The following is a 12,837-nucleotide window of genomic DNA, read 5'->3' on the forward strand; positions in this document are numbered from 1 at the left end:
CACAGCAGGCCTGGTCCATTGTTTTATGAACAATGGCGCCAACCACATACTTGAGATATGCAATATTGGACAGCCACAGTTCTACCAGAACTGACACTGACTCCTTAATTCCATTGCTAACAACACACTGTTTGTCCACGAGTAGTCAGCTTCAGCCAGGTTTGTTAACTATTTCTGTCCTTTCATATTACCTGTGGAGCTCTACCTGCCAGTCAGTCGAACACAGACAGCCTCTCCTGCACAGCTCCATGAATCTTTGTATCTTAACGCCTGGGAAATTTCCTTTTCTTTTTCTCTGATCCAACATTGCCACAAATAATGAAAGATTAGCTACACATAAGCAAGACAGCAGCAGAATGTTAGCAGGGTATCCTAGCAATGCATGCGCTGCGAGGCAATAGCCAGAGTCACTGGACATTCACATGAACATCCAGCGCTTAGACCAGACATAGTTATGTCTAGGTTTAAGTCTGGTTGGTCCAACTAACTTAAAGTCCATGCTAAAGACTAGTCTTAACGAAGGCTGACTTAGCAGTTAGGGCCAGGCTTAACTTAAGTTTCAAAGCTAGGAAAAATCCTATCTTCACATCACTGAAGCAATTCCTAAATTCATGGCTGTGCCCTATACTATCTCAGACCCCACTATCTTTACCAAAGAAATTCCAACTATAACTGTACATTCAATTATCCTGGTGGCACTCGTCCTAGTATCAGTAGGCTACATCAGCTGGCAGGCCTTGTCAGAAATGCACAGTTTGCGACACCAAAGTACAGATAGCTTGGGTGGTGGTGTAATGGTTCAAGCAGAACCCTCACTGGGGGCTCTATCCAGAACATTTCCCTTCTGAGATATTCTGTCAAGTTTATGCTGATGTGTTTGTGTCTACTTCCTGTATTATTTTGAAATGTGTTCTCATCATAATTATATTAGTACTTCCATTAATGTTGTTGTAAGCTATTAACATTATTGTCTGTCCTGCATCACTCTCTCTCTCTCTCTCTCTCTCTCTCTCTCTCTCTCTCTCTCTCTCTCTCTCTCTCTCTCTTCTCTCTCTCTCTCTCTCTCTCTCTCTCTCTCTCTCTCTCTCTCTCTCTCTCTCTGTGTGTCTCCCCTTCTGTCTCATTGTGACATACGGATTACTGTTAATTTATTATGTTGATCTGTTCTGTACGACATCTATTGCACGTCTTTCGTCCTGGAAGAGGGATCCCTCCTCAGTTGCTCTTCCTGAGGTTTCTACCGTTTTTTTTTTCCCCGTTAAAGGTTTTTTTTGGGGGAGTTTTTCCTTATCCGCTGTGAGGGTCCTAAGGACAGAGGGATGTTGTATGCTGTAAAGCCCTGTAAGGCAAATTGTGATTTGTGATATTGGGCTTTATAAATAAAACTGATTGATTGATTGATTGTGTTACCTCACGTTTCACCTGTGTCTTGTTCCACTCACTTGTGTGTAGCTAGTAATCAATGCTTGTGTATTTAAAGCCCAGTGTTTCCCTCATTCAATTGCCAGATTGTCATTGTCGCCCCAGTTTTTCATGCTTTCCAGCCTTTTCCTTTTGTTTGATTCCTTGGTTTTTGTCTCTGCTCAGATTTATAGGCTTTGCTTTTTGTGTGATTTCCCTGAATGGACTTTTCTGCCTCTGCTGACTGCCTTCATGTGTTTGACCCCTGACTTTTTATGATATATTTAATCTTGGGTGTGAGGCTTGGTGAGATGTAAGGCTGTAACGTTAAAGATCCATCTGCAACCTCAGTCTGAAAGTCTTTGAGAAAATAAAACAAAGTGCATTTGTGATCTGTCGCTATGACCATTGGCAGAACCCTGTCTCCTTTTAAGCCTCTCCAGAGCCGGACGTAGCTTGTCAACCAAATTCAAAATTAATCGTCTTGGCAGTCGCTATATACCCATTAATACATGTTCCAGGATATTAAAAGTGTCATAGGGTTGGAGTACCCTTTGAATAAATATATTTTAGTCGTCATGTTTTCCCCATCTTCACTGTCATTGCCATACACTCCTAACAGCAGGGAATATGCCATCCTAATTTAGGACTCCTAACTTGGGAAATCCCCATGTCAGGACAGTTCTCTTTTAGCTAAATTGCTATCCTAAGACTTTTCCCAAAATGCAGTTGCAAAACATTTTTTCTGCAATACCAAAAAATTCTCGAAAGTCATCCTACACTGAGATAAGATGGATTTCAGACTTATGAAGTGTCTCTAATAAGGCCCCAGGCGAACTTTTCAACCCAGTGGTGGTCAGCGTGATCTCAAAGAGCTCTCTTTATGTGTGTGTGCTCTGTAACCATGGTGAGCTCTTTACCAGGTCAAAGAGACTGAGGTCAGCCTTAATGATATCCTCATTAGGATGAGAGGGAGAGAGACAGTTTAAGCTGTTTAAGGGTCTTGAATAGGAGTCATTGAGACTAATTAGTTTCCATTCATGCTGTTCAACTCTGTGATTGAAAGAATGAAGTGGCTCTCAGGGTTTCTGCTCTGTTCTGTACATCAGTCTTGTGTAAGGATCTTCATCGGTGCCATGTGAAAAACCAAACCCAGCTCCTTATTACTCACTTTGTTCTTCAAGTGGTAATCCTTCACATTCTCGCTCATTGTTTTCAGATTAAAATGTGCTCATTTCCCCAGTGATTCAGGCTTCAGGTTGAACTCCAAGTTGAGGGTTCCCTGTTGAAGGGTCCTTGTTAAAAGAATGTGTGAAATAATGGCTTCTTCTGATGGCCTATAGTGACTGAATTCAAAGTCTAGGCAAGATGAATGGACTAAGTGGGCTCCAGGACTTTCAGAAAATTAATTCAAAATATTTTTAATTGTGACTGTATGTAAAAACAGAGTAGAAGCTGCATTAATAGATTTGTGAGCACTGACATCACCTGATGAAGCTTTTATGGCAAATACAGCTGACATGGAGAGCATTAGGAGTCCTGGTGAAGTAAAAAAAAAAACTAGAAACTAAACTGCCAGATGATTTCTTAGGAGCTGCTGACAGTTTAATGCGAAAGAATATTAGAGTTATTCATGAGGTGGACAGAAAAAGGGGTGACAGCATCGCTTTGTGTTTGCTGGAAGTGAGCAGTTTGTTAAAAAAAAAAAAAAAAAAAAACGTAGCTGTACAAACTTGTGCTTGTTGTTTTTCCGCCTCCTAGTGGCCACACATCCATCAATGCAGCTTTAAGTAAAAGCAGCCAGCAAATGATTACCTGGCTGTTACCCAATGTGATTGTCTGTAATGATGTTAGTCTGTAATATTAATCACTTGGAACACTGTCCAAATGATCAACCTTTGAACCAGTGAATAATTTTATGCATGAGCTTTTTAGTGGTTATGGGCCATGTGTTTTAAATTCCAAAGCAGAAAACAAAATCAACGAGCACTACATTTGTTCTATTTTGTCTTATGACAAACTGATCATTGCTTTCTTCGATCCTCGACTAACCAAATGTATGACCTGAGTTTGGCTGCTTAATCTCGTTGCATTGAGGCGGTTTCACATCACCTCCCATTTAAGTGTGTATTAAATCATCTTTCTGGTCAAGTAGAGTACAGGTATGTCTGCAACAGCTGAATTAAAATATGTCTAATGAGGGATCACCAAAGTCATCAAAGCTCATTTTGTTGGAAGTTGCTTTTAAAGTCAACGGCCATCCTTGCAGGAAAAACCTGAGAAATGTCCAGTAGTCCTATACTGCAGTAGGATTTGGGTGGTTTAAAAAAATTTCAAACTGGTTTGATATAATGTCAAACACCTGACCTTAGTGGTACACCAAATTTCTACCAATTTTACCAACAGGTGTAAAACTTGACTTAGAAATCAATCCTAATATTTACTGCAGCAATCATCAAAAACTGTTGGTGTTGATTGTATGAAATTATTTCCTGGTGGACATTTGTGTTTTCATGTTCTGATGGTGCAGATATTTGGACATGCCTTACTTCTAAAACACCATTTACCAAGTGTAGTCCAGTGATGGCCATTAAACTGGTTTCATTTTTATAGCTGGTGAAAATCCTGAGAAAATCTTTTGGTAAATAAGTCATAGAAAAATACGGGGTCTAGGGAGCAACTCATCTTTTCATCTGCTGTACTTTAAATGTACTTTCAACCAGAAGATACATCTTTATTCACAGTAAAGTGTGGTACAGATGTCTGATATACAATGATGGGACAGAATACAAGACTATCCAATCAAAAAAGTTCGCACTTATTGGTGGATGATGAACTGGATCATTATAGGAACTTTATGTGATCATGTAGAGCCCAGCCAGTTTGGTAGTAGAGACTCCTAATCTAACCAGAGACTGTATGAACGTAGCTATTGTGACATACTCATTGGTTTGTGGTCTCCTCAAGCCTCATGTCTGGCATTTTGGCCCTCACCATCTTGAATTTTTGGAGTCAGAAGTGACCATATTTGGGCCATATTTGGACTTGAGGGTGGAGAACACTAGCACTAGCTGCTTGCTTGGTTATCATGGTGCATTTATAGCTATGATTAATGGTGATTAACATTCATGCTAATGCTAATGCCAATTTCTCATAGTGAGAAACAGTCTTAAATCCATCAAAAGTACTGAATAGAGTGTGCCAGGGCTGACATCAAAACCCGGAAGTTTAGCATCGCGCTGGTTCCCGGAAGAGAAAGTGAATGTGATTTTTGCATTGCGTTTTGGATTATATCAGAAAATAAGCTCTGTGGCTAACACAAGTTTATGATACTTACAGGTTTTGTTCAGCGAGATAATCTTCACATATGGACACCTTTCATACCGCATTTGAAGCTTAAATGCGATCGCCAGAAGTAAAAAGCTAATGTTAGGCTTTAACGGACTACGTGACTACTCCACGGTCGCGTGACTCTTGACGTCACCGCTACTAAGCTTTCAACTGATTTCGGCATTGTATAACATTGTATAATGGGGAAATCGGACTGTTTAAGCTAAATAAGAAGCTGTAATGGCGGACTGCCAGCACTCTCGCCTGTTCAGGGGTGATGACGTTTAATGTCCCCGACAGGGTTTGTAGTCGTATTGAGCAACTTGTTAGCAACCGCCTTTTTTACGACACATAAAAGCTTCGAAATTCACAAGTAGGCTATTTACTGACGTGTTTTATGTCGTAGAACAAAACCTGAAACTCACTTAAGCTTTTGTTAACCACAGACAATATTTGAGGCATTTTACCAAAATCCCATTCAAAAAACGTATTGACTTTTAGACGAGAGAACCGGAAGTGCTAAAAGCGCTAACGGAGTTCCGGGTTTACTGGCACACTCTATTTCAGACTTCCTAGAGGGTCTTTTGTCATAACCAAGTGCTGACCAAGAGTTTTTATGTGACCAGAACATTACAATTAGTTTTCATGAACTGACTACACACTGAAATAGCAATAGTTATGGCTATGCCTATGCTCTGTGAATCTGGGGTTGCGCCATGGTTATGTTACCTAACCATCGTTGTTGCCATGGTAGCAACTGTCAACAGACAGCATACTCCTGTCACTCAGTTAATTAATTAGTTATGCATAACTTTAAGTGTTAACATTTGAACAGGTGCATTATAGAAAAATTCACCCCTGTACAGTTGTCATGAATATTGAAATTACTTATAGAGATCAAAACTGTTTTTAGTACCAGGCTGAAGACATTTCTGCTAAAAAGTTGGACAGTTTGACATGGGGGTTAATGGGTTTGATGTGCTTTTGGAATTAGCCTTAAGTAGCCATTCAAAGAACTGCAGATTTTGGCTTCAGGGAAATTCTGCATTGGCTTAATTTTTTAATTCCAAAAGTATTTATTCAGTGTTATTCAGAACTACCACTGCAGTCATTTGCTCCTGTGCTGCTCGCCTTGACAAAAACAAGTGTGCACGACCATTTCTCAAGGTGCTCCTCACTATGCTTTTTGCACCTTGTCATGATTCACCTTAACTCTCTGTGACTCTTTTCTCTTTTATAATTTCTGCAGCTGTTTGAGATCACAGTGCCAATCACACAAGGCACCAAGCCGGTGACCATCAGTGTGGCCAACCACACCCAGTGCAGCTGTCTGTCCAAACTGGACGTCTACAAACAAGTGCACAGCATCATCAGGAGATCCCTGCCTGAGTAAGCGCTCACACTCACTGCATCTTTCTGTCTCTGTGGATCACACACACACACACACACACACACACACACAAAACCTCTTCTGTCAGCTTTGCACAGTTTTCAACCCAAGAGACCTCAGTCTACCTCTGGCACATGTCTCCTCAGAGCTGTATGTGTGCATAGGTGTGTGTGTGTGTGTGTGTGTGTGTGTGTGTGTGTTTAGGACAGGAGCAGCCTTTTCCTTTTTCCAGCAAGAGGTGTTCTTACACACACACACAAAGAGACAGACAGTGTTTGAATCTATTGTTACAGACGTTGCTTCCTGTGCTGTGTGCATACAGGGGTGTTACTTTAGGAAACTCTCTTGAATTATCTCTTGATTAACTTCACAGAGTCATGAAATGTCATGACATGAAATGTATGTATGTTCCTGAGTGTATACCTAGATGACGCATGCTGTGATTTATGACCTCTCCAAAACACTCTCTGACAGGCAGCATCCCACAAGGAAGTGGTTCATGATGTATTTTTTGGCGTGTGTCCTGAAAACAGAAGGATGCAAAGATATTGTATTTGGTTTGCGTGTTTTAGTCCATTAATGAACAATTCTGTCAAGTTGACATTACAGCCAATGTCATTTTTAATACAACAGTGTGGACTCTGCCAAGGCTGTCCTTTGTTTCCTGTTGAGTTTGGGATCTTTAGGGACAGAATGTGTAGCTCAGGAGTGGAGAGTGTGAAGTTTGGTGACCTCAGAATTGTTTGTGTGCTTCTGCCAATGATGTAGTCCTGCTGGCTCCATTGACCCTTGAATGTCAGCACACTCTGGGGTAGTTTTCAGCAGAGTGTGAGGCAACATTGTACTCTGCCAGAAAGCAGTGGAGGGCTACCCCTCAGGTTGGTGAATAAGTTTCTATTTCTGAGTTCAGATGTCTTGGGGTTTGGTTTACGAGTGACTGTAGTTCCAGGAAGAAACTGAGTGGATTAAGCTCAAATTTTAAAGGGACAGTTCACCACAAAATCCAAAATATATATTTTTTTTATTTCTCATACCTGTAGTGCTATTAATCAATCCAGATTATTTTGGTGTGTTGGAAATATCGACTGTAGAGATGTCTGCCCTTTCTCAAATATAATGGCACTAGATGGCACTTGGTTTGTGGTGCTCAAAGTGCCAAAAATACAATTGGAAAAACTCAACAGCAATGTCTCTTTTCAGAAATCATGACCGAACTACACCCACCAGCCTTGTCACAGAAGGAAAGAAGCCTGCATGTACTGCGCCACTGAGCTAGCTAACATTACAGCTTATTTCAGAAAGACGGAATAACTGTTTACATCTTATGCTTCTCTTCCATGAGTAGATACACGCTTCTATCCGTGTGGTGTTACGGTTGGCGGTATAGTTCATTAGAAAGATAATAGTTCCTACATAAAACTGCATAGAAAAAAAGTTACTTGAAACCCCACAACAAAACAATCTAGACTGATAAATAGTCCTACAGGTAAGAGGAAGAATATGTATTTTTGATTTTGAAGTGAACCGCCCAGTTAAATCTCATTTAAAAATCAGTATTTATATTATTAGTAGTATTTATTTAAAACAACATCATACATTTTAGATAGCAGGCCATTTTACAGCATGCAAACACACACAGATACACACACACACACACACACACACACACACACACACACACACACACACAAAAACTCTTTAAGAAACACTGTAACTTGCCTCAAGCATATCTTTTGCATTCCTGTTGATGATATATCTTTATTAAGCCTCCATATACAGTTATATATAGACTACTTATAGTTAATGTGAAGGAAACCTCGTGAGACAGACACATTGTACCTTATATGAGAGGAATCCCTGCTGCGTGCTGCTCAGCTCTTTTTCCAGTCCCTTTCATTTTTCACATCAGGTGAATAAGCAGCGTGATGAACGACGGTCAGATCCTGGTGCAGATGAAATCCAAGTCGATGTTGTTAGAAGACGCCTCTGTGTGTGTGTGTGTGTGTGTGTGTGTGTGTGTCTGTGTCTGTGTCTGTGTCTGTGTCTGTGTCTGTGTCTGGGTGGGGTACTACTGAAGAGTAATGACCTGTTCAATATGGAATGTGCACTTATATGTGCCATAGAAGTTCACAAAACTATTACGACAATAAATCTAAACCAAGGAAAGACATGGAGGGTTAGTTAATGAAGGCTCTGTGTGTGTGTGTGTGTGTGTGTGTGTGTGTGTGTGTGTGTGTGTGTGTGTGTGTGTTTCAAAGACATATCATAGGAATGTAACCTGGAGGATGTTGGCTGCCGTAATGTGACAAATGTTCTGTTAATGACATGGAAATTATGTGCATTTAGACAACTTCAGACTTTTACATTGACTTTTCTAAATTGGATACAGGTCACGTAAACAGCATATTCCAGTTGCTCCGAACTAAGCCTTTACCAAATTGATCATTTCCCAATTAAGATGTGGAATATGCCGATATTATTCAGGTTTTATTGCATTCTTTGGACGTGTGTAAAGCACATTCAGATTATCCCTCTCCATAGTAGTTTTTACCACAGTTTGCAACACATGTCTCGAACCAACCATGTGCACGAACCAACTTGCCAACAGTTTGCATAGCTGAGGTAGAGATGCATACCCCAAAGAAAAGCCTGCATTTCTGGTCAGGAACACACCTACTTTTAAACATTAAGAAAGACTCAAATATTAACAGGTTTTTGGGCATGTGCTACAAATATTGCAAGAAAGACCCTTTAATGAAGGTGGGAAGGAATGAAAGAGGGAAGCTATGTTTGCATGGTCAAACAAGTCTGCAACTGTTGGAAAACTTTGGAAAAATCCTGTTTTGATGCATTATAATCAAAATGGCACAAGCTTCTCCAGCTGTTCTGCTTCTTCATATTTTGAGGTGATAAACGACATGTTGGTGAACTTTAATCAGAGTAGACACAGCTGCATGTAAAGGGGAATATTAGCAAGATATTCATTTTCATTAGCCATATAAACAGCATAGTAGGAAATATTGTCTTTTTTTTGGTTGTTGATAAAAATGGAATACACCATGCAAATAAACCCAGTCAGTGACTCATTAAACAGATATTTTGTCTTCACTTCTTCAGTATCTCCAGTTTCATTCTCCTGACTGAGTATTTTGTGGCTCCACTTTTCTCTCTGGATGTTGTTGTGGCTCATATTGACGTTAATAGGCCTTGATGCTTTGGAGTGTGTGCGTGTTAGACAGAGAGAGAGCAGGAACACTTGTGACGTTAGAAGAATGTTGATACGTGTTGGTATTTGACGTTTCATACATGCGCACACACACACACACACACACACACACGCGCGCGCACACAAACACAAACACACACAAAGCAATGGCTTTAAACACAGATAATGGCTGGAAGAGGAAACGCATTGTAGAGATTTTCACACCTACAAATCAACCAGCGAATAAACAGACGTAAGCATGAAGCACACGTATGTTTCACATTAGGTGAAGTGAGAGTCACACCAGCAGCCTTTCTCCCAAAAATGTCTCTCTCTTTCTCTTCACTCTCTCCATCTCTTTCTTTTACTCTCCTCCTCTATCCCCCCCATTAGTGAATATGTCCGTTCCGTTTATGTGTCCGTGCCACTGCAGCTCGAATTGAAACCACACTGTGTCTCTTGTCATCGCCAGACTCTTTCTCAACTTAAAACAATTTGTCTGTCTGCAAACACACCGCCTGCTGTCTGTCTCTGTGTCTAACTCACTGGTTCCCTAAATGTTGCGTTTTAGCCAGATCATTTTCTCATTGTGGTGTTTTATATAATAGACTATGTGTGTGTGTGTGTGTGTGTGTGTGTGTGTGTGTGTGTGTGTGTGTGTTCAGTATTTTCAGAGGAAGTATATTTTTCTTGGCAGTTTGTAGAAATCCAAACAAGGTATCTGGTTTCCGGAGTAATGTCAGCATCAGGCTGGGGTTTGTTTTCCATCACATGGACAATCCCAATATTTTTACCAATATTTGTCAAGTTGATATTAACATAATTAACAACATAGAGTGACTCAGGAAGTAATGGTTTTTAAAGTGTTTTGGGTTATTTGTTGTTTTGTACCTTATCCTAGTTTGTGACTGGCGACATTCTCTCATGTGATTAATTCCAGACTTCCGTTGAGAAATTTATTGTATGAAGAAATCAAATACTTACATGTACAAGTTCACATTTGTGCTCACCTCATATGCAGAGGATAAAAATCTCTTTAATTTTTCTCATAAATGTCAGCAGCTTGTTCCAGGGTCAAGAATGTGATGGCTGTCATTACACTTTATTGAGCTGCTCTTTACTCAAAACGAGAAAGTAGCTGTATTCTCACCATTTAACGTGTTGCCAAATCTGTTCATTCAGTTTTGCAGAACAACTTTTTAATGCAACTTTGTGCTGCCCCACTTATTTTTTTTTCTTTTTCAAGCCATAATTCATGTATGTTAACATCTCAAACACCTCACCTCCACATCGTTTCAACAAAGCTTTCAGAATATGGGGTAGTTCTGAGCGGCTTAGCATCACTTACCAAATTATAAGTGTCTGACATTAAACTTTTGTCAATATGGATATTCTACACATCATGAGCTTGGTTATATTCTTGACAACTCAATTGTTCAGTCTATTTTATGGAAACCATGAGCACCAAAGTATAATTCATTTAAATGTACCAGCATGGTAAACAAAGACGAAAAAAAGTTCTGACTTCCAACCTCGTAGGTTCAAATTTGTCCCTTCGTCTATTATTTATATATATCTTAAGTCTGTCTTCGACACAGTTGACCATAACATACTGCTCGACAGACTAGAAAAGTTTGTGGGACTTTCTGGCACTGTGCTAAATTGGTTTAAATCTTATTTACAAGACAGGGATTTCTTTGTGTCACTTGGCAATTATGAATCTGTGTGAACAAAGATTACATGTGGAGTTCCTCAAGGGTCCATTCTTGGGCCTCTTGTGTTCAACATCTATATGCTCCCTCTTGCTCAGATTATGGAATATCATAACATCTCCTACAATACTTGATGTCACACAACTTTACATAACAGTGTCACCAGATGACTACAATCCCCTATATCTACTAAATAAGTGCATTGATGAAATCAATACGTGGATGTGCCAGAATTTTCTACAACTAAACACAGAAAAAACTGAGATAGTTGTTTTTGGCCCCAAAGAACAAAGATCAATAGTCAGTGCTCACCTTGACGCCATGACACTAAAACCTACAAATCAAGCCAGAAATCTTGGTGTAGTTCTGGACTCAGACCTAAATTTCAATAGTCACATTAAGACAATTACTAAATCAGCCTACTACCACCTTAAAAACATAACAAGAATAAAAGAATTTCTGTCTAAACAAGATACAGAAAAACTTGTTCATGCTTTCATTTTCAGCAGGCTGGACTATTGTAACGGTGTCTTTACATGCCTGAGTAAAAAATCAATCAGACAACTGCAGCTCGTCCAGAACGCTGCTGCCAGAGTCCTCACCAACACCAAGAGAGTGGAGCACATTACACCAGTGCTTAAGTCACTGCACTGGCTTCCTGTGTGTCAAAGGACAGACTTTAAAATCTTGTTACTTGTCTATAAAGCACTAAATGGTCTCGGGCCTAAATACATCTCTGATTTACTTGTACGTTATGAAGCATCCAGACCCCTCAGATCGTCTGGAACAGGTTTACTCAGTGTTCCCAGGATCAAAACCAAACAAGGTGAAGCAGCCTTTAGTTTCTATGCTCCCCGCCTGTGGAACAAACTTCCAGAATATCTGAGGTCGGCCGAAACTGTCAACTCATTTAAATCAGGGCTTAAAACATTACTATTTACTGCAGCTTACCAGTGAACTAGATATGTAACTTATTGTTTGGATAATCTGTAGCTATTGTTTTTATATTTGTCTGCTCTTGCTTTTGCTTTATGTTTGCTTTTTAAATGCATTTTCTGCACTGTTTTTCTTGCTTTTAGCTTTTGTTTTTAATGATCTATTGTTCCTTTAATGTTTTATCTTAACGTATTTCTCTTTTAAAGCACATTGAATTGCCTTGTGTATGAATGGTGCTATATAAATAAAATTGCCTTGCCTTGCCTTGCCTAAAGGCCCAAACATACTCGGGCGTACTCTAAGCGGAGCGGACTCCGCGAGGAATGTCCGCAGTCATCCGGGCTTTCATAGTCGAGCGCACTTCCGCGTTGTAGTTTCCTGTAAAAATGTCCGTGAAAAATCCCCGCAATGTGAAAAATACTTGCTGAACAGTCACTGGTGCGCTGAGCGAAGTCCGCGCGGTCGTAAAATCTGAGCTTTGTGCGCACAGGGCTTGCAATCCGACAATGGGAGGCTTTTAACAGATGACGTCCTGATGTTAGCTTTGCTAACTGTCCCTGTCAGCTGCAGCCACTGCTGCTTTCTAGACATCATGATTTCCCATAACTGAATAAATACCACACATAGCAACACAAAACTGCTTTGCTAGCTCAATCATGTTGTAACTAAGATATCCGCTGGAAAAAATATTTTATTCACGGACCGTTTATTGAATTATTATCTTATTTATATACAGTCTATTATTACAGACACCGCTAACGTTAACAGCTAACGGTTAGCCCAGCTAATCTACGATGTTAATTACAAAACACACAGAAATAGTAACGTTTGTTCAATCATTGTGTTTATAGACTTAACGAACA

At 39.9% G+C, this 12,837-nt stretch overlaps 1 protein-coding gene across 1 annotated transcript in view; it reads left to right on the plus strand.

The window, feature by feature from the left end:
• Window positions 1-12,837, plus strand: part of vegfc (vascular endothelial growth factor c) — a 70,517-nt gene that overhangs the window by 40,956 nt on the left and 16,724 nt on the right. The window contains exon 4 of the mRNA XM_050045474.1: window positions 5,981-6,120. Within this exon, the coding sequence (XP_049901431.1) occupies window positions 5,981-6,120 (140 nt within the window). The remainder of the gene's footprint in view (window positions 1-5,980; window positions 6,121-12,837) is intronic.

This window comes from Epinephelus moara, chromosome 5, assembly GCF_006386435.1.
Source record: "Epinephelus moara isolate mb chromosome 5, YSFRI_EMoa_1.0, whole genome shotgun sequence".
Classification (NCBI taxonomy): Eukaryota; Metazoa; Chordata; class Actinopteri; order Perciformes; family Serranidae; genus Epinephelus; species Epinephelus moara.